Source organism: Lampetra fluviatilis, chromosome 3 (genome assembly GCF_964198595.1).
Source record: "Lampetra fluviatilis chromosome 3, kcLamFluv1.1, whole genome shotgun sequence".
NCBI classification, from domain to species: Eukaryota; Metazoa; Chordata; class Hyperoartia; order Petromyzontiformes; family Petromyzontidae; genus Lampetra; species Lampetra fluviatilis.
Genome location: NC_136277.1, coordinates 19,986,893 through 20,010,879, shown reverse-complemented (window position 1 = coordinate 20,010,879; position 23,987 = coordinate 19,986,893). Strand labels below are relative to the sequence as shown.

General features: G+C 41.9%; 1 protein-coding gene across 5 annotated transcripts in view; it reads left to right on the top strand.

The window, feature by feature from the left end:
* The window catches only part of SNCAIP (synuclein alpha interacting protein), a 218,232-nt gene that overhangs the window by 130,776 nt on the left and 63,469 nt on the right, over positions 1-23,987 (top strand). For all 5 annotated transcript variants that reach the window (XM_078884680.1, XM_078884691.1, XM_078884688.1 and 2 more), the window contains exon 4: positions 18,911-18,989. In XM_078884680.1, coding sequence (XP_078740806.1) covers positions 18,911-18,989 — 79 coding nt within the window. The remainder of the gene's footprint in view (positions 1-18,910; positions 18,990-23,987) is intronic.

Genomic DNA, 23,987 nt, shown 5'->3' with positions numbered 1-23,987 from the left:
CTAACAAACTTTGTGAGTTTCGTAAACCCTTTGAAGGTAAGTCTGGAGGATACTTTGAAACAGATGAAGCACATGGTACAATGCAATGCTCTTTAACAAGCATGTGAAATAGGGGATTGTGATGATCTGGCAAGTTTAGCAATTTCCCTCTGGACCTAATACAAGACCCATTCTTCACGTAGATGCTACCAATACAGAAGGAAATAAATGCTTCCATGTCAGGTTAATGCCCCAGTCAAAAATCTCCCAGCTGACCCAGGATTTAGACCTTGGGGGCTGGTCATGGGGAAAACGCAATTGACAGCTTTTTGGCTCACATGCTCCAACGCTCCTCCCCCTCACATCCTGTCTTAGAAAGGAAAAGCCACCTGAGGGGGACCACAGTCAACTATTCTTGAATATGTGAACCAGGAGGGAAGTGGAAAAAATGGTTCTGACAACTGGTGCTAAACTTGACAGGGGTGGCATCATCCACCCTGCTTTGGGACCGGGGCAGGAGGTCAGTTTTATTGGAGGTAACCCAGTGGCTCGGACGTGAAGAGCATACCAAGAGTTAAGGACCAGAAAGGGACTCAGAGGCTTTTTTACACTCAAATTTTCGTGGTTTAAAATAAGCAACAATGTTTTGGCTAACCGTGAAACTGCAGTATAACCCCAGCATCTTCTCTTGTGCAGAATAAAAAAAAATCTGAGCTTTTTTAAAACACAATCTTGGAAACAAGTCAGCTGCAAGAGACTTTTGACTTTCAAATTACTTTGCAAAAAAACCTGTTAACAAAATTTTTACTTTCATAAAAAGCTGCGATGGGATTATAAGGAGACATCTGCAAATAGGAAAAACTAAATATGTAATGTAACAATTTAGTTGGTGTGGCTTATTTTAAAATATTTTAAATCCTATTTCACACCATGTAGATAATGAAGTGGGGGGGGGGGGACACATGAGCAAGTTCCACTCTCCTCAGACTATTTACTACAAAGACCACTACAGATAACATTACCCTAATTGTCCATCCACACGCACTGTCAAAACATGCATGGCGATTCAGTAACTCCACGTTAACATCAGAAACGTAGCCACCTCTTTTGACACCTTGGGTATTCCCATGAAACCCACTTGACTTGTAACGTATGGCGAACAAATCTTGCCTTTGTCACACAAGCACATGGGAACGATTTTGAATTTGGTGGGGCAAGTAGTCATGAGGACCCCATGTGGAGTGGCTGAGGGGTCATAAATGGGACACAATTGGGGTTTGAAAGACTCACCCCATAGCGATTTGATTAGTTCTTGTGATTCAGTTGCAATTCAATTCAAAAAGCTATTCTTTTTTTTACTTTACATTGTGGTAGCGGCTCGTGTGGCCATACGGGTGACATGATCCCATTATAGATAACATATCCTAATCACAAAACATCTATTCACGCAGAAGCAATTCTGCGCGTGTATTGTGATCTAAAGAATTGACATAAATCAACGAATTGATGCATCGTTCCACCCCAAGGGGAACAGCCACGTGGCTTGCACACACCCTGTCCCAACAGCTGGAGGGGGACACCTGAGCCTCCCACCCCCTATGTTCCCCTTGCCCATGCTGTTACACACACACACACACGGCTAATTTAAACTAACACGAGCCCTTGCAATATAAGTACGTTTTTTTTGTCAAATCCCGTGCTGAAAAGACTCTATGAAGTGAAGTCCTGTGTCAGGCAGCGGGAGTGCTGAGGCAGTGATTTGTTTGTGGGGCAATTACTGCTTTCGCAACCTCTCCTATAATGAGGAGCTACCTACATAAGCATACCTGTGCAGCTTTCATCATCATGGACCAGGCGGAGCTCAATTTTCCCAGTCCTATATGTGGTCATTTTCATCATCAGCTATTGTCAACCCATGGCTGGATGAAGGCCTCCCCAAGCCAGCACCACATCTCAAGATCTTGCATTGCAATACAGTCATCCTGTGTGTAAGTAGGATTTTTTCTTACAGTTTACGAGCCACAGGCCCAAAAGGACACGATGCAAAGTGGTCAACAATAAACAGCGCGAATGATAATTATATACGCGGCTAGATATACATCATGTTACGAATTATCCACAGGAGGGCACATGCACAAGAGGACTCCCACTGTGGAGACCTCGCGGTGAGATGAGCTCGTGTGTAGGAGCGATGGGTCGTTGAACCACGAGACTGTGAGCGATGGCGTCAGCTGGGGGAGGCCTTCGTCCAGCATGGCTGTTGTTGATGATGATGATGAATTATCACGTTTGTTGAGTTGAGCAAGGTTATACGCACTTGAGCAGAGGAGACAATGGCAGAGAGTTCAAAATGCATGCTGCAGCAGGAGGAAACGAGGAAGAGAAATCTCGTGAAAATAATCAATTCTCGATCGCACGATTTGACGCACGTATCGTGAACATTGTAATCGATTTTTATCAATAAATCCACGCATTTTTGCTCCCCTTTTGTACGCGATATTTGGAGGTTTGTCAAAAATGTTTGTGCAATGTGAAACGGTAAATTGAAATTAATAATGTTCTATTAAATCCAGCAATGCATATTGGGAAATAAAATGTGTATTCATTCGTCATATCATTATGCAAGTGTTATTTTATCAGTGTATTGTTCTCATTACCTTTTACTATCTTTTAATTAAATGCATAAAACAAACAATACGCGGTAGGCAAGCAATTGTTTTCTCATATAATGTTTGAGCCAGACATGATGGCACAACAATCGCCCCATGTTTCTAGGCAAGGCTTGGGAGAACACGCATATTTGTGAAACTCTTAAACTTGCTTGGCTGTAGTGAGGAAAAGACAGCAGTGCGACAAGTAGGTTATTGAAGCCTTCTGTGTACAGTTTTCACTGTCATCCCCTCATTTGTGTGGGGTTTCTCTCAGTAATAATTTCTTCCCACATGCAAAACTGCTGTTTAAAAAGAAAAAGGCTAAACATGCAAATGTAGTACCCTTCAGAAAAGAATATTGAGACTCGGACACGTTATTATTGTGTTTCACGGTATATCATGATTGTTCTCATGAAGGGTGGGAAGTTGAAGAGAGTATGTTTAAGTTTAATATGCAGGCTTTTGCAACCAATATCATCCATAATAGAGTTTTTTTGGGTTAGATCGGTGTAAATATATAAATGTGTCGTTAAAACCCACCACCACCCGACACAGCCGACTAGGAGGGGTTGCCATGCAAACAGAACGTGCCAATTCGTCATTAGTACAGCACACCGGTGTGTTGGAGAGCCAAGCCACAACATTTACAATCTGAGTACGACGTTTCGCCAGTTATTACACCTAGCTTCATCAGGCAACAGCCAGATTTGTGGAGAAGTCTTGCTATTTCGTTCCTTATATATCCCAAGACGAGCTGAACACTGTCTAAAGAACACTTACTTCTTGTGGAAAGGTGACTTCTATAAACAAAAGGAAGGAGCAGCAAAGGGCTCTCCTTTGTCTCCTGTGATGGCGAATTTGTACATGGAAGATTTTGAAACAAAAGCAATAGCTTCAAGCACACTAAAACCATCTGCTTGGTTTAGATATGTGGATGACACCTTGGTGTTCTGGCCACACGGCAAAGATACACTGAACACATTTCTAAATCATCTCAATCGCAAAACCCATCCATCCAGTTCACCATGGACGTGGAAGCTGACAGAACTCCACCATTTCTGTATATTCTACTCGAACGGGAGAGAAATTGTAAAATAACACACATCGTGATTACCGAAAAAAAACGCATACTGACGCCTATCTGAATGCAGAGTCACACCATCACCCCGCACAGAAATCTGCTCTTATGAACACGCTCATTCATCGAGCTAAGAAAGTGTCAGATGGTGACAGTCTGAGAAGTGAAATTCAACATGTTAAAGAAGCGCTGCACATGAACGGTTACAATGATGCACAATTCAACAGGGCATTTAATGCAAAAAACAAATCAAATAACACGAGCATTGAAACTGCCCAAGTAATTAAAATGATCAAAATACCGTACATTGTGGGAGTAACTGATAAACTAGCCAGATGTTTGGAAAAACAAAACATCCAAGTCAGATTTGGCACGGTACATAAAATACAGAATTTAATATATGGTACAAAAGATTATTACCGAAGCTATCAACAGAAGGTGTGTACAAGATTAACTGCACGTGTGGTAAATGTTATGTTGGGAAAACAGGACGAATGAAATAACATCAGAGAAATACTAAATTCTCCCAAATACAACTGTCAGCAGTAGCAGAACACGCGTGCCAATAAGGACACTCAATTGATTTTGATAAAGTTGAAGTTCTGTGCAAAACTAGCTACTACTGGCCAATACCATATTTAATGATATATATTTTAAAACCTCTATGTTATTTTGATGTTCATGTTTTTTTAAAGTTATTTCAATAATACCCACAAGTTGGTATAGCTTTTCCTGTGGCTTGTGTCTCCAATCAGCGATTAGATATGTCATGAAAGTCGCTGAGTGTCCAAAGCAGCATGCGGGCAGTGCAATATATAATCCTGGGTTCTGTAGCTGCTTGTGCTTACTTTATGAAAAAAACAAGTTCAGACTACACTGGAATTGTTTTCAGTCGGTTTGTAAAATTGAACAAACGAAAGGCCTTGGGATTATTCACAATCATGGTCAAAGTATGAAGGTTAGCTAGGCATGAAAAGAATACATGATGAATCCATTGCAAAGGGTTTCTGAACACTACAGTAGTTTCGATTCACCAATGCATGTGTTTATTATTGAAGCAGCAGAGGCCGTGTGGCATGGAGGAGTGCGGTGTAGGCAGCATGTAAATAACCAGTGAGTGTGTGCACATTACATTTATATATATAACACTATGGGGGGGGCTCATGTGTTTAATTCTTAATTTATATCAATAGGTATGAAGCATATTTATTAACAATTTCCACAGAAAACCAAAAATGGGACATCCTAAGCACAAAAGAGGGATGTGGTGGGACATTGGTTTAAAAACACACTGCACTATAAACACGCCATCAGTGGTGAGTGATATCTCAATCGGCCCTGGCCTTCGCATCTTGCACCCTCACCCCTCACCTCCTTTACCAACTTGAACTAATCAGCATGGTGAAGTATGGTCAAACAATCGCTGTGACTGACAGTATCGGGAGGCCTTCATCCAATCGTAGATTGAAAAAGAGCTGTAAATGTTACTTCAGCAATCAAGAAATCAAGAAAAACGTCACATAATGTCCTTGAAAGCTATGATTTAGCTGGCTTAGCCTTGATTTTATGGCACTAGAGAGGAGAATAGCCAACATCATATTTGTTGGCAAATACAATTTCAACAAAAGCATATTACAAATATGTCATAATGTTGAAGTGAAGATACACATTTTTGTGGGAACGTCTTTGAGGTGAAATTATCAAATATAATTTGGAAGCTGATGAAGACTTGTATTGGCCCAGGTTCACCTGAAGATAATTATTGTTGCCGATGATTATTATGGCGTAGTGCTTACAATGTATGTCTTACTAGAAAGTACAGCATAATATGTGCACCTTGGGAAGTTTGTGAAGGCAGACCAGGATCAAATGATGAAATAAAAAATCAAACGAGAGCATGAATAGAGTATTTAGAAAAATGAATGTTGATAATGCAAAGCAACGTACCATTATGCTTAAATAAGAACCTATCAAATCGGTGCATATTACCTCACATTACATTGACTGTAAGCATGGACTCTGATAAAGATTATGTAACAAAAACTGAGGACACAGAAGCATGGAGAGGTGCATAATTGGAATTACACCGGGAGACAAAAATAGTAACACAAAGCTCATGGTTCACCCTAAATCGCATCCGCACAAACCATGGCAGATGCCCAAATGTAAAAATTAAAAACTCTCCAGTGTGTGACTCTGGTCATCCAGAACAGACCGTACAACATATAATGATGCAATGCCCGCTCCACAAATACGAAGGAGACATCACAGCAGTAAACTCCGCTGCTCCTGATGCAATTATTTGGCTTGACCACCTGATTGTGAAATTGTTAGTTGTTGCTCTGCATCTACATCAGCCATATGAAAGAAGAAGATAACAAATGCATAACAGATATCATATTATAATAGTAGGTTTTTACCCTTTCAACTGGTACAAAACTGACACCTTTATACAAGGGATCATGTTTGCAATAACCACAACACAAGCAGTCAAAATGCAAACAAAAAGAAACAACTATGATAATGATATGCACTGTCCTTGAAGTTGATTGGTCCACACCCGAGACAGCTTTTCTTAGAGCCTAGTCTCCATTGGTGTTGGACCAGATGACGCCAAAAGGTGTACAACTCAAAAACAGCGCACTATCAGAGTATTGAGAGCTCGGGGTAAGCATTTAAACTATGAGACCTCCTTTACCAGTGGCAAAATATAGTAGTAGGATTTTACCCTTTCAACTGGTACATATTGACTGCGTGCAAAAGAAAGTGGGGCTTAGGCAGGTCACGTCGTATCGCGAGGAGGTTTGACAGCAGATGGTTGAGAATGGTTGCTGAATGGCTACTCAAAGCAGCAATACGCCCGAGAGGACCACTGTGGAGACGGAGTGGGGAAATCGGCTCGCGCACAGGAGCAGCATGGATTGCCGGGCATCGCAAAAGCCCACGAGGGATGGCAATGACACGAGGAGTCCTTCATCCAACAGTGGACGGAGAGAACAACTAACGATGCTGATGATCAGTTGTATTAAGAAATCTTTACCGCGGTGTCTAAGCTGGGGATTAGAGTTTTGATCACTTGACCTGGGGGAGTCTATCGTAAGATAAGGAGTTAATTTGGAACCAAATTAATGGCGATGGACGCACTTACATTTTTTAGTGAGAAAGATTGCTTTTCGATTGCAAAGGATCAGTGGAAATTGTGGATGGGCATGCTAAATACCTGACTTGAACACTTTCCCTCTGGTCCATATTCACGCTCCTCAAAATTACTGCGTGTGGGTGGTAAACTCCCCACAGCGTTAGAGGTACGTCAGCACAGCGTGGTGCAGACCGAAACTGAGTAACCGAATGAAATTCCCGTTATCATTCATCATCCATCATTAACCAGTCATCAGCAATCATCATCATCATTGTCATCCATCAAATAACCGTTATCGGTATTGCCTCGATTAGTTATGAATCAATTTTCAATCATCTTCCTGATCAACATCATCACTATTACGTGTTATGACTAGCCTCTTTAAAAATACAAAACACTGTACGTGCACTCTACAGCTTCAGTCGTAGCATTTCCATCAAATGGCGTTTGTCAAGCAGATTGAAATGTGGTTACTTTTTGCCAAAATTGCCCGCGTGTGTATATGTGCTGGTGCTGGATATCAACGGCTATTGAATTATAGGGAAACACTAACTGCAATGCCACTGGGTCAATCCGAAAAAGTAATTTGCAATTTCAAAATGATTAAATAAAGGCGAAATTCCACATAAATTAAGTAATTGCCATAATGACTCAATGTCATTGGTACATAGTAAACCATGGTTACATGTAAGCTTCTTTCAGTTATGGGATTTAAAATTGGTTGTCTACTATTATTAGTTCCAAATTATGCGTGTTCTTCACCAAGATCTCCATTACATGCGTCATTATTATTTATTATTTGTATTATTTGTTATTTATATTCTTTGGGTCTGTCGGTAAAGCCACGTAGATAGGAAAACAAACAATCACATGAAGACGATTGTTTGTGTTGCGATCGAAACGCTTCGACAAGTCGCTGCCGTTGAAATCTTACTGATAATAATACGACGACAGCATTCCATAATTACATCACTATAAATTGCACATGAATGTGCCATCTGTGGAAAAAACCAAATGACAAGAATGCAAAAAAAAACAAATGACTTAATTCCGTGTATTGGACCACTAGAAATTCCACTTGTGCACTTAAGATTCGTTATACAAAGGCCGTGTTTACATTAAGTGGGTTGGTTGCTAAGTGCCGCTGCCTTTACTTAAATGTGGGAATCTTTTGTTCGTCGCATATTTAGCATAAAACAGTCTGATCTGGGAAAACAGAGCTGCACGCTCAATAAAGCCAGAAAATTCTTATGCTCTACTCTTTTTTTACATGGTCATATGTCACATTGTACAAATGTGTTTCTTTGTCACAGCTTGTATAACGTAAAAAAAAGTTTATTTTAGGCATGCGCATGTGGTTCCAATTTAACCAATGTACTGTTTTGAAAGTATGCACAGTGAGGTATCTGTACACACATATCATTTGTCACGTATATTACAAAATCCTATTTCATACAGAAATAACCGATTGTATGGTATATTAAATGCAGATGTGTTCAAATATTCATGTTCACATTATTACTGCATACTTCATTATTTCAGTATTCAGATAAAATCTAGCAAAGGTAATCTTTGTGGACAAGTTCAAATCGAGCTTGTGTGGGAATGTAGTCTATTCTAGCTAATGCAGTGTGCTCTTTGTGGCACCTACAATAATGTAATTGCAGATGGAATTTCCTTGGAATAAACTCATAATAAGCCTCACTGAATTAAAACTACTCATTCAGGTAGGTCCTACGATGGAATGTTTGGTTCAAATCCTTGTTATGGATTGTTTCATGGGAAGAAAGCAGAGTCCCTGGACAAAGCCCATGCTAATGAGGGATGGCACTCATAGATCCACATAAATGGCTCACAATGTCAATTTCGCCGAGATAACGGTGCTAGTTGTGTTTAAGGTAATACGAAAGCACGTAACATTGCACTTCTTGGCTTTGACATTCCTCTGTGTAGCATCAATTGCATCAGAACATCAATAGGCCAATGCACACATCTCCATAAATACAACACAAATTAAAGACAAGCCACAGTGTGACTGGCCATGCAATTCAAACTATATATTAAAGCACTGTAGCCTGCCCTCCTTCAATGGAGGAGGAATAGCAAAACCACACAAACTCTCTCCTGAAGCCCTCTCTCGTGGCCAGCAGACCTCGACATTGGCATTTTGCTCCTGAACAAATGGCCACATGCAACAATAAAATAGAATGGGTTCACGAACCGATTTGCTGTACTACCATCTCGTCTCCTGACGACCTCACAGACCAGTTGGCTGTTTGGACGTTTCAGAAGTCTGCATGATCAACGAATAACTTGCCTTCATGCTCGCCTAGCACGTCCTAAAGTCGTTGGCAGTTTGTGTCCATTAATAGATGAAAAGCATATTTAGGAGTGCTTAGAGTGGCTCATAAGCAGACCACTCACGTGTTTTTCTAACCTCAGGTCTTCATCCACTGTTTAAATCATTTTCAAGCTCAGCATTAACATTCAACATGTATATTTTTTTGTTGCCATCGCAATGCAATTAATTCAATTAATTCACATAATTCCCTTGATTTAAGGTGGGGAGACAGCCTAGGGGTCAGGATGACCACCACAGAGCTAATTTGTTCAGACTTGATCGTTCTACCCTTGCAGCTACTTAGCGATGTTTATTGTGGAAGTTAACAAATTATGTTATCTACTACAAAATGGAGGTTAGCTGCAGCATAGTAACATCCTTTAGAATTTCTACATGCATTTGTGCCTGAGTTTGATAGCCACATATTATAAGTGAGAAAATTAATTAACCACGACTTAATGGGCTACGGCTTGTGTAAAATCTAGGGTATTTATTTACATATTTGTTATTTTTTGTTATTTTTTTGTGAATTTTTTTGCATTACACAATTCTATCCATGTGCTAATTTTACACCGTTAGCTGTAGACATGCAATTCAGGAATTGCATTTTCATTGCTTCCAATTTTTTCTCGGATATGAGATGGAGATTGCACAGGCACGCTTCTTTTGTAGCATGCCGTACTCGTCAATTCACGGGGCTAAAGTTAAATATATGACCAAATTGCATCAAATTATAATTTGACTGTGTGTTTGTGGTAGGTGATGGATGGACAATGGACACCTGATTTTTATACAGGTCTCTCTGTATGGTGCAGTGATAAAGATTCCCAATTTCAATGCTTATTTTTCTCCACTATCCAAGCAATGCGTCCAATGCACATTTTAGAAATTGCCAACTAAATGCAGAATATTGGCTGACATTGAAAGCTGGATCATAGTGGGAGTGGCAAGAGAACTGGAGTTTGGCAACCACTGTCCTAGGCAGTGACATGGCCTTGTCCAAAAGGAAGTTATTAAGTAATAAAATTAGATATCCTTGGCATTTTGCCAGACCATGGCCATCACTCCCTTTTTTAAATGTAAATTTGTTTTCCCCATTTCATTTACGGGTGTATGGTTCAGGACTAAAGGGATGTGATTGTCTAGTTCTACGAGGGTCAAATACAATTCTGAGCTAATATGGTCCGATATTTTATATGCCATCGGCCACCAGCAGATTATGCTATTGAGATCAGGTTTAATTTGCGGCATCTTCATCTTTCGTATGAATATGGAGTCACAATTATACATCCATACCTCGGTTGGAAATCCAACTGATGTGTTCAGAGGACAACAAGTGTCCGTATCACTCGTGCCCTCAGAAACCGCTCGCAGCGGATGTGAGTCGTAGTCACATTTTGGTAATTATTTTATTTTCCGTTTGTGGAGTAAGTGATTGGACCTGCCGTGGCTAGTTCGGATATGATTAAAGGTAGCCCACTGCTTGTGGAGCAGTGAGCCTTCTGATGGTTGTATTGTGGAATTCGTGATAATTTGCCTATTCAATTGTTCATCCCCCAGTCTTCGATGTTACCGGCGTGTCTGCAGTGTTCCAGAATGGCTTTATCGATTTCAGATGCATTTTTTGGGAGGTTGTCCAGCTCTGGCTGGTTGGGTTAGGTCTTTGTGTTGGTAGCAGATGTGTGAGTGTTGTCATTTCACCACGGAGGAGTGCTGGTACGATATGGGAAAGCACTGGCCACCAAAGCCATGGGACCCATTTTAATTTGTCAGTTATGATTCTTGTCGCTGAAATCAATTGGAGTTCGACATTCCTCATGTGTGAGCTGGAAAGCCAAACTAAGGAACCAGTACACATTCGTGAAATACACCAATGTGAACAATATCGTTTCGCGCATCACCGTGTCGACAGGAGGCCCTTGAAGATCTGCTGCACTTGAAAGCCGCAGAAATTAATGTCCAGAGTCCTTCTCGCCAGCTGTTTGTTCAAGTGGAAAGGTTGAGATGACGGTCTTGCTTGAATCCAGATGAAGCAGCCAGTAGTGGAAGTATGCCTCTTGTGAGCATCACCTCGCCTTACAGAGGTCCGCGCTAGCTGTGTCATGAGAGCCAAGTGCTCCACGTAGGCAAACCTGTGCGAGGTTGTATCTGGCATGTCGCTGGTGTACACATTGAAATATGTCGGTGCCAGCACAGAGCCTTTATGTAGACCATTGTTTAGGACCCCATAAAAACTTTTATTGTGGCCGAGGAAGATGCATAAATTGTGATTGTTCAACATGCTTGAGAGCAGCCGTATTGTTGTGTGGTACTGGATGATCCTTGGATAATTATTTGAAGTAGAAGGCCATGTTTAAACATGGTCTGATACACGGATGTCAGGTCTACGCACGCTGCACCCGTCTTAAGAAAACGTTGATAACTTTCCTTGATGTGGTGTTGGAGAGCCACCACCTGGTCCTAACAATCACGTCCACCTTGAAAGCCCAATTGCTCCTTTGGATTGGTGGCCTCTGTTGCCAAGGCGAGCCTCTGAAGGATGAGGCGCTCCAATACCTTGCAGCAGATGTGAAACAAGGAGATGGCCCAAATAACTGGCTGCCTCAGTGTTGTATTTTTCCTCACTCGAGAATAGTGAGGACTTTGGATTTCCTCATTACTGTCAAAATGTTCGATGTAGCCAGGACACTGGAGGAAAATACTGTCAACCAGTGTCTTTTCTTTGGCCGAAGATTTTTTTTAAATCTGACAATATGCAATCGAGCCTGCCTGCGGCTTTGCTGGCATGGGCTGTGGCAAGGGCATCGCCTATTTCGGCCTGAGGTAAAAGGGAGCTGAGCATTGAGATGACGGCGGTGACAAGGAAGGAGATGGAGCAAGAATTCACCGTGTTTGTAGGCCTGAATGTATTGTATGAGAATGTTTCTTGCAATGCTGTTTCACCTATATAGCTATGTAAGCATGTGCAATTGCCTTTGTGTTAATTAGGTTAAAAAGAAAGTAAGTATTTCCGAGTAAACGTTAGTCAATACGGCGTAAGGAAGGCATCTCACATTGTGTGCTGTTAAAAAATATTGGGAATCCTATGCTTTGATCTGTGAGCAGAGTCATTCATAGGATGGTCGCGAGCACGTGCCGTGTGTATGCTGTTTGGCAGGAGGAATGTATCGGTGTGGAAATACAATGTGATTTAATATAGTAGTGTAATCATTAACCTCGTGCTCTATAAATGTAATGCTATTCACAGTTATTGTTTAGAAAACATATCTTGAAATGCACGCAATTTGTAATAGGGTCATCCACTATCCTTGGATGCCGTTTTGTTGATGATGTGCATAACTGCATATGTTACGCTCGCACTTATTTATTTGCTTTACAGTTACCTCTGATCTTCACATAAATGTTTTGTCTCTCACCTGGCCTAATTAATGCCAAACTGATTTATTGCTGAAACATAATGTGCGTGGTACTTCAGTTAAGCATTGATTTAGGACCCACAATGAAATAACTTGGCCTCGTCTGATTAGCACTGCATATTTCTTTGCTATTTTCAAGGAGCCTGAGTTGTGGATAAGTTGAGCAGGCTTTGAATTTAGCCCACAAATTAAAACGACGCTATGTTCCTCGAAACCCTCAGAGTCATCGTTTCAGAGCATTCACTCACACGTGTGTCAACAGAGGCGTCGATGATGCTGGGTTAAATAATGGTTGTCCTCCCCTCAATATCTATAATAGAGAGTAAGACATCATACCAATCACGTAACCATTACCAACAACCTTAGGGCTGGACCTCTGTCCAATACGGAAGGTGAATCGATGCCACTTTGCTTCAACGAGCGTGCTCTTTTTTAGGGGGCGTCCATAAATGACGTCACGCGATTTTGGACGGTTTTTGACCCCCCCCTCCCTCGTCACACAGCGTCACAAAAAGTCAGACCCCTCCCTCAAAGATGACGTCACAAATCTCTGCCCCCCCCCCCCCCAAATAAAACATGCTTCAAATCGCTTTAAACTAGTGTCATTGTAGTGCGTATTTAATGTGCCGCTGCACTCTGATGTTGTAGGATTTTTTGTTTATCAAAAAGTCTATTTAATTAAGGAGAACGTGTTGTCTATATTTATTTAAAGTTGCGCATAATTTGTGGCGCACCGCTCCATTATGCGTGTGCCGTAAATCCGCCTCTTTTTTCTTAATTCTGACGAATGGCTGAAGATGCTGGTTGTAAGTACCAGTGAAATGTCGTTATCCAATTGTTAAATGTTGTCGAGTGCCCTCCAACACACACGGTGTGCTGAAGCAGTATTAAATTGCCACATTTGCTCATCGTGTGACAACTTTATTAATCGGCTGCGTCAGGTGGAGGAGGGTTTACGACACACATTCTACTTACGCAATCTGACCTGAAAATGAATTATGAATCAAGATCGCTTTGGTAACTGGTTGGCGTGATTTGGTCAAGGACCCCTGGAATGTACTCCTTTTTGCAGTGTATCAAGCAAACTTCTGGGTGCTACACCACTGTACCTTGTCTTTTTTTTCTGAAGCTTACTGTCAAGGATTAATAATGATGACATTTATACACTTATATTTGAACTAATGTTCTGAGTCCTTAGGGCTGAAAAAAACTAATGCCAAGAATAAAATAATCCCAACGCGAGATATTGAAGACACAGCCTTTGTTCATGTGAGCAGCTTTGGTCTCAAAGAACTATGCCCTCAGCCACAAAACCAAATCATTTCTTGTCAAAGGCTGTATATCTGTCACAACTCAACACAACGTCGTACTAATTGAGTTCCAGCTAAGTTGTATTAATACAGAATTTGTAATGCCACTGAGTGAACGAAACAAACCAAAAAGCGCTTTTAAGTTGCATAGCAAGACGCTCATATGGACACTGAGCCAGATAGGCTTATAGCCACTGTACGTATTAAACTAAGGCTCAGGGAGTTGGCTGCCAAATAGACGAGCACCAGTTAATTAGGGCAAGCTTATTTTCAGGGGCTCGGACGATCGGGGTGGCTGGACCCAAGAGGTGCGTTATTATGTGTTGGATTTAAACTGACACCTTGGAGGACCCAAGGTAGCCGTGTCTCCGTTTAGGAGACCATTAGGTTGACACAATGTTACGAGTGCATCTTAACAGTTTTCCCGTTTCAGTTTTATTCACGTGTGAAATAAAGTATTAACAACCTCCAACCATCGTATTATTAAACAGCCCTTAAACTGCCAATAGGCATATTTTACTTCCGCAAACACTGTAGCGTAAGGCTGCGATTGTGATGTGATAATTGGTTTGTAATATTAACGTTTTTCTGTAACAACATGTTCAAACATTAATGCCATGCAACTGCAGTTTGACATTCGGTGAAGCAATAATCGTGTTTTTTTGTGTTTAAATCTTGTAATGGGATTAGCACCCACCATTGTGTGCCGAGTGGAAGGTGCAATCATAAGCAAGATTGCGTGCTCGTTACCGAGTTTGCACCCAAGGTTTTAACAGCATCCAGAAACCCCGTTCGCGGTGTTGATTGCTACTATCCCTTGAGGCCTCATTACATAAGGGTGACTTCGCTCGAGCTGTCATAACAGCTGGGGTCAGTCGTGGGTCGCTGCTCCAGAACGATGTTTCGTAAGTGTCCAACGCCAGCAAGAGACGCCCGCTTTTATTAATAGCTTAAAGTGCCGCTCACTTGTCCGCGCACTGAGTAATTCGAGGGACATCATTTCATATGCGCAATTAACAGGCACACACCACAAATTGATTTCCGTTCCATTTTGTCTATTATCGTAGGACCGCAGGAGAAATTTATGTTCAGTCTTGAGTTAATTACAACAAAAAGCCACTTCAAAGAGGAATATTAAAACAAATATGTTATATCAAAACATGATGCATGCAGACAAATGAAAAAACAGTATATGGTGTGCACTGAATCATGATTGTAATGTCTGTAGAATTTATTTGGCTTTTAATATTGTTAATCAAAGTTTATTTTATTGTTTTAATTTCTGAAAAGAATTATAGCCACCATGGCAATGTTTATAGTTAACAAATAATTGTATCTTTACTTAAAGCATTCGTGACTGCAGGAATTCATACTCTTTGGGTCTTTCGGTAAAGTTACGTAGATAGAAAAAAAATCTACCCACGTGACTTTACCGAAAGACCCGAAAAAACACATTCCTGCGGAGGGAGTTGGTAGGAACGTTGGGTTGCTCGGTCAATGGCCAGGGTCAAAGGCGGCGTGGTGTATTCCGCAAATATGCCCGACTGTGAGGGCGGGCACAAGCCGGCGTGAGTAGGTTAAACGTTGAGTTTTATAAGGGCACCACGGGGTGACCAGCCCCTCCCCACCCAGCCCCACCCCTCCCACCCCCCACCCAGCCCCACCCTCCCCACCCAGCCCCTCCCTGCACGACGGACGGACACAATAATCCCCTGTGGGCTGGTGTAACCAGGAGGTTCCTACCCGTATAATTGTATGTGTAATGTAGTAACTAGTCGGGAGACGACCTTACGGGTAGCACACTCTTTATTAACACCAACTTATATTACACGGGTGGCTAACTGCAGCCTAACCCACGGGGTTCCCCTGGCTACACCCACACGGGCTTTTACGCCCCGTAGCTTCTCGGAACCCACCCGGCTGGGGTGTCCGTCTCGACTCTGGGTCCCACAGCCTCGTCCCACATGGACGTCAGACCACGGGTCCCACAGTCTCGCCTCCGAGCCACACAGGGTCCCGGCCCTTACAAGGACAGCGGGACTAGGGGTCTCAGGGCCCTACCTCTTCAACTCCGTCTTCGATCTTCAACTGGTTATCAACTCCCCGAGTGCTCCTGCGCGTCCCCCTTTATAGTCCTTCATGCGGACGTCGCTGAGAGCACCCACACCAGTTGACCAATCACTGCGCGCTGCCCACGATCCTATTTCCCACCTTGTGTCAGCGCGCACAACCACGCACCCCGCGCCGCCCCGTGATCTATCACTGTCGGCGCGCGTCAACACCACCACTACATATGTACTTGTTTGTATGTACGTGCTAGTTAAGGAAATATATGCATTTGACATACTTCATTAATGAATAAAGAGCAACCTTAATATTTGACCTTCATTTATTTAATTATTATTATTAATACAGCTGCAACAAAGGTGCAACTAGCGATGTGGACATTTTTACTGATCGAGGGTCTGACAGTGCAGTTGGTTCATAGCAAAATAAATTATTATTGGCAAGATTCCATCCAGTCGCAGGTCATGCCACTCAACCTTCAGGTGACGTGCACAAGCATTCTCTTGGGGCCACATTGCTCATACAAAAGCACATAATGGGCATGTCAAAAAGTGGATTTAATTAGTTTGCAGCTGTCTCTTCTTTCTACCAGCTGAGCTTACTTTAATTATAAAGCAGGGGCAGCATGCTGTAGGTCTCGTGGCCCCAAGGCTTACAGTATTACTGTATTTTTTTTACATTCAGACATGTTCTTTTATACATACTGTTTACATTAAAATAAATGCTGGAATATCAGAATTTTTTGGGGCAGGATTTAAGCTGCTTATGGTTTAAAACCATATTCTCTTGTATCAGCAGAATTAGGTCAGTGTTTTTAATGTCTTGTATGATGAGGATAGCATATGTCTTAGGGGGGAGCAGGGTAGTCGGTAACTATGTCTGTTGTTTCATCATAGTTTTTAAAAATAAATTACACTGAGAATTGAAAATGTAAGAGGTCGACAGATCTGGTGATACATCTTCCTCCCCCCCTTGAGAAGGGCAACTGGAAGAAATGTCAAGCACACTTTGGCAATTTTGGTATTAATTAAGCACCCGCTGTTTTGGAAGATTGCATAGGTTATGATTGGTTTTATAATTTGATATTATATATACACTATTTTCCAGTTGCAAAGTGGGTCATATGCTGCGCTATGAACCTAGTGACCTGAGTTAGATTGTTTGACGATGACTAACATCAGTGGCAAGTGATATTGAACCAGTCATCGGCCCTCGTCTCTTCACAAACCCACTCTTGACCAACATCGTGCAGTGTGGCTATACAACCCCAATAATTGACATTATTTTAGGGAGGTCTCCATTCATCAGTGGATTGACAAAAGGCTGAACAAAATTGTTATTCTAAATTAATGTACCAAGTTACCACAAATTTGAAAGCACATTCTTGTTTCATGAAGTTTAGAAAACATTCCCTTTCCAAAGAAATGTATTCATCGGGCCATGATATAAACATGGTGCTGATATGTTTTTATTTAGCCATTTTCTTGTTTAATGTACTGCAGTGGCTGCTTGCTTTCCAAGCATGAACAGTTAATGTGGCATAAACTTACGGTAAAAATAGCATTTAATTGCATGCAGAGCAAGTTCAGAAACTGGACAGCCAAATGGAAAATGTTTCGCCAAAAAGTGCACGGCTGTGTGCAGGTGTTTCAGCACACATGCATGATTACATTAGTTCAAGTGAGAGTATGGTGCAGAGGATCACGGTGCAGAGGATGCTAAGGTGATGATGTTGAAAAACATCCAGCAAACTCGATCCTGACATAATAGGGTGCACACCTGATGCTGTGAAACACATGTTTAAAATTATACTCTCATTTTTCAAATTATGTACAGTGCGTATATGTATGCCCCTGAACAAATTGCCGGAATGTGCCCGGAATTTCCAGATCTGTGAAGCTCAGCAGGGTTGTGCCTCGATGGTGCTTGGATTTGGGTGACCACCATGCATAAAAGGTGTTATAGGAGGCAAGACCATGAGATAGGCCACAGAGTGGAGTGTAGCAAAAGTCAACCGTGGAGCTGTACTCATATGCTCCCGCATTAATCCTCCACGACTTCACCAACACACACTGCCCAGCATTTTGAAGTATGGTAAAATAGCCCCATGAACCTGTGGCCCTCATTCAGCAGTGGATTGACAAAGGGCTGTACATGTACACATATACATACAGGGGAGGAGCAGGTTTGGAGCATTGCATTATGAACCCGGCGACTTGTTTTTTTAAATCAAGCCACGGTTAACATCAGGGGCGAGTAATATGTGATCTGCTCCTCGTCGATTCCCCAATCGGCACAACTTGCACTGACCAGCATGGTGAAGTATGGTCAAACAACCCCGATGACCAAGAGGCATTGGGAGGCCTTCATCCAGCAGTGGATTGACAAAGGTCTGTAAATGATTATATATGTTACAAACCTGACATCGTGGGTGTGATGCCCAGACATAACGTTCGATGACAGTATCCGAAGCAGCTTAAACTGTATTTTAAAAAATATATATACAAAAATATTACCTGCACACATAATGGTAGAATACAACCAAGGACGTTAGTTGAGGAGATTGAACAATGAAAATAAGATTTTATTCGGTTTCCGGGCGGATTATTATTACTTCGCAGGATTGTGAGAGATGATGGAGCGGCTTCATGAAGTCCTCATCAGTGGATTGCCCATGGTTGATATTGATGATCTAAGAAAAAAAACACATTAATAGGTCGTGGCGTAATGCACTTTCTAGCATTCATCAGCATACATAGTTACTGCCTTTTCAAACTCACGTATGTTGCGGGAGGAGTTTTTTAAAAATGCTTTAGCTACATACTGCATGATGAATATTGTTTTCTTAGAACTTGCTAAGTGAGCGGAAATGTAGCCTCTAGTGTTCTGAGCTGTTCCCCTCTCTGCACTGTGTTGTTGTTTCCCACAGGATGCCGCCTCAGTCTGCGACAGCTCCTCAGGAAGACCCTGTGGGGAACTCGGCTCCCCAAGCAACAGCAGTGTTTTGGGTAAGATTTGACACCACTTTCTGTCACTTATAATCCCGCTTCAGCGTTACGACTGTTGGAACCCGATCGTGCAATTTTTTTTTTTCTCCTGTGACACTTTTTTTATAATATTTTTACGTTATTATTTTATTTATGGCGTTAATTGTAACGTGTGCGCGAATATCACAGTCTCTTTTTAGAACAGTCAGTTAAATTATCACATCGTATCTCCCAGAATGTCTTTCCGATGACCAAAAAGCGGGTGTTTTATCAAGCTGAATGGATTTAATTTCAAACCAAACAGCCAGGAGGATGCCACACTTCTCCACTGCTGAAGTGAACGATCGTGCGGTGTCAGCACTTCTTTTCCTTGCAGCTCGTAATCGCTTGTGGATCTCCGCATATTTGTGAAAGTTAGTTTATTGGCTGATATTTTCTATTTTTCTATTTCGTTCCTTTCGATGTCCCACGAAGAAGGAATCCCAGAAGCTACCTATGATATCCTGTATGCCGAGAAAATGTTTGTTTTACTTTTCATCACAAAACTCAATCATTTACGTTATTAATTTATCATACATAACACTGCAGTGTCAGTTAATGTCTTGGTTCAGCACTATCTAAGCTATATACATTTGTACTGAGTTCAACTGAGTCGCAGATGTACACTTGGAGGCAACACATTTATTTAGCACCAACACACGGGGTAACTGCCCCTTAACAGAATAACAACCTATGGTGGTGACCACCAGGCTAACTACACTAATTACGACGTAGCTAGCTACTTTGGACAGGGACAACAGCTTGGGTCCAGGTCCATGTGTTGGACGTAGATGAAGGTTTATTCAGGATGAACAACAACGCCGGCCCCTCTGGAGGACCCGGCTTATATTTTCTGCGGCGTGGCTGGCTCCGCCCTTGGCCACGACCACCTTCCAGAATCCTCGAGCAGGATCTGGACCCCGGCCACGTGACCACCCCTAGCCCCCACTTGGGGCCCCTTTGTAGACTTAACTGGTCACGTGCCCTCTCGGATCAACCAGAGTGCCATGGCCTTTAGTAACCTCATTCCTACAGCCGGCACTCCCACCCTCTATCCTGTAGGGGCTGGCACTGCACGCCAAGCGTGGTGTCATCTAGCGCTCACCGGGCCCCTCTAGGGCCGGTACTGCACCCACACCATGGTGGTGTCCGCGATGTCGCTACACCGCATGCCGTGCCTCTCTCGGGCCGGCACTACACAGCAGAGGTGTGGACTCGAGTCATGTGACTTGGACTCGAGTCAGACTCGAGTCATGAATTTGATGACTTGCGACTCGACTTGGACTTGCATAACAATGACTTTGTCCCACCTCTGAGATGTGGACTCGAGTCATGTGACTTGGACTCGAGTCAGACTCGAGTCATGAATTTGATGACTTGCGACTCGACTTGGACTTGCATAACAATGACTTTGTCCCACCTCTGCTACACAGTGACATCCCGTGATGTCACTATGCATTTAACATATATATAAAACACACATTTTTTTTTTATAGTTCATTTGATTTTCTGCTGCTTTCTTGCTTATCCACATTTCAGATCAATGAAGCTGAATTGACCAAACAGAACATGCATCACCGGACCACCGTTGGTACAGGTGGTCTGCGAGGCACTGATCCAATGCAGGTTGATCCGGAAATAAAAACAATGTTTATACCATTGTTTTGGACATTCATTAATATTTTACTTATGATAATAATTAAAAATAAGTTAGGTAAACCTATCCTGATTAAACTACACTAACAAAAAGATCTAAATGCCCCCCCCCAAAAAAAAATCTTATAGCTGCGTTTTTTATGTTCCATTAATATAAATCACTTTGTATTACTGGTATTTAGAGATTAGTGAATGCGTTTTGCTTCGAGGAATTGGCGGGGTTGTGTGGTCCGCAAATATTTCCACGCCGGCTCGGTGGTCTGCGGGCCAAAAAAGTTCGTGAAATACTGAACTAGAGGGGAGACCCTTCTGACAGCAGTTCCATGAGTAAGAAATTGCAGGGCTGCACCTTTACCATGTCATTCGTTCCAGCCTTCTATCAGATTCCAACCTTTTTACAACATTGACACCCGACCTCCAAATCATGCCCTTATCAGAAACCCATAATTTGGCCTTAGGTCTCCCCCTTGGTTGCCGACCTTTGGGTTCCCACTCCAATGCCTGCCCTCGGTAATCCTGCCCCCCTCTATCCTACATACGTGTCCCACCCATCACTCCCTCCTCCTATTCCTCCTGATCATGTCTACAGTGCTTTCCTGTCACGCTTTTATAGAGCAAATGCTATCCTGCCATGAAATACGTAGTATCCTGTCCATGTCACCACTATCATCATCATCGGCCATGATATATCCACTGCTGGATGAAGGCCTACAACAATCAAAACTGTCTCTCATTGCCACACGAGCAGCTATGTTCAAGGGCTAGATGCTTCTTGTGTAGCTGTTCTCTTGACACTTTACTACGACAATTATTACTCCTGCCTCAAACACCAATCTCTTAACATGAACGTTGACCTTTCAATACCTTCAAGGTGGTTAATGTAGTCCATAAAACCCCACTCTGCTAACATAATGCATCAGTTTAACCTCTTGCTTATATCCCCCTCCACTTTACTACCTAAATACTTATTCTGGGCTATCTTCACATGGCTCAAGACCACATTTGAAGACCATACTTTTCACAATCTTCCTTTACTTTATTTCAATAATAATATATTTAAGCTCTGTTAGTCATTGGGGTTTAGTTTAACCATACTTCACCATGCGGGACAGTATGGGATTGTGAAGTGTAGGGCCCAGGACTAATTCATATTTCACCGACCACTGACATTAGCCATAGCCAGGAGGCCAACTCAGGTGGCCAGGTCCTGAGCACAGTGTGCTAACCACTGCACCACTACCTCTGCCTTTTATTAAATATTTAGTGGATTCGTTTTTGTAATGTTGATCCTAACGTGCAATGTTGATATGTTTTTTTTACGATTTTCTCTGAAGCTACTGTTACCTCACACATTGTCAAGTCCAATTAAATGGTAACCATATGAAAAAAAATTGCCTCATACTTCTGTTGAATTCAGCCAATTGAATCAATTGTTGATAAAAAAAAATTCAAAAGCCTTTTGAAAATCCATGACACATTTATGCATGTCCATTTTTCTACTGTAAATCAAAGCTAATATCAAATACCTTTCTTCTTCTGCAGTAACCATTCCATTTCAAAATCTCTACTTTAGTTACCCTCAGGGCAAAACTTTTACTTCTCTATAGTAATGATGCTGAAATGTTTTGACGTGATTTCCAGCCTGAGGCCTTTAACAACAAGGTCCTAAGAATAAAACCGTTGGTTTATTGCTCGCGGGTATTACACTTTGTCACTTTGGTTTTTAAGACAGCTCTGGATGCATTTAATTTTAGCATAGATGCAAAATACGGAATCATACTCTTACCCATAAGGTGTGTATTTGTTTAAAATTGTGGATGGGCTAATGCAGGGGTCGGCAACCAAAATAACAATAAGAGCCATTTCTTTCCAATTCGGTACAAAATTCAGTATTTCAAGAGCCGCAATGCATCTGAGTACATACTGTACATACGTACATATCGTCAAGAAGCAGCCCGTAAAGAGCCGCATGCGGCTCCGGAGCCGTAGGTTGCCGACCCCTGGGCTAATGCATTAAAACGCGTGTCTTTTCTTCCCCATGGAGCACAGCATTCACATTGCCAGTTCTCATTGGACTGTATCCCCAGCATCTTTGCAATTCTCTCGCATATTAGTTCATCAACTCATAATGAATCTCAAAAAACGACTGTTGTAAATAGCATTCGAGGGTGACGACGAGACCTGTACAACTCATTGGACATGAAACGCCTTAAACAGCCATAAGGAGTGGAATGAGACACAATCATTATCCTTCGGGGAAGATTTGAAGCCAGGTCACAGATGAGCTGTCTCGGATGCCTGATGAAGGGATTTGACCACGAAGCCACCCATTCCCTTAAGATTATTGACACTGTGTTTTCATCAGAGGCAGAAAAGGCATTTGGGAATTTGCCAAGGATTCATTCTTCTTGCTGTAGTTTGAGTATTTATGGTCAAAGCAGGGGAGAATTTTTTGTGTGTGTGGTACGTCAGAGCCAAATTAACAGCTTGCAAGAGCCTCATGCCTTCCGGTGAAGCTAAAGCATCCCTCTAAACAAGATATACTATATACAGATTAATGGGGCTACTCTGTATAAATATAGTATTTCAACATCAATGCATGCAAATAAATTTGCCCTCATTCCTAGAGGCCTTCTGCTGTTCATTTGGCAGTCGCCTATCGTAAAGGACATTCCTCGGCTGCCTCTACCAACGTCCCAAGCTGCTGCGCTGTCTTTGCTCGCTTCAAACTACTTGTTTTGGTTCATGTTTGCCCTCTTCAGTTTATTTTCGGAAAACAAATTGAAAAATGACGTCAGTGCCTCATGCGTATCATTTAAAGGTGTGAAGGTAAAGGTTCAGCCCTGATATGTCTTATTCATGCCACTACTGGCAGAAGGGCCCTCCCTAAGAATGAGTTCCCCTTCTACACGGTATTTCGACCTACTCTTCGATGCCGGGATAACTTTTGAATTGCAAATGCATTGTGCTGACTATTAAACCATGGCTTCATGTAATATATTATTTTATTTAAACTTAATTTGGAGCTTTATTTTATTTAGTTATCTGTCTTATTTTTTCGTTGTGCATTTGTTTAGGAATCATCGTGCGTGGGGTTATGAACTGGATTACTGCATATAACAAACGTTCAATGGACTTGCTCTCTTGTACCCCCTTGCCCTGCCATGGCCAAAACCACAAACTCATTTGCAGACAACTGTTAACAAAATATGCGAACAATGTTTGCATCCCAGTTTTTGTTTATAAAGCATGACAATACATAACCAATAAAGATTAGACTTTATGCACACTTCTTCGTAGATGCTTAATATAATTTCCAAACTG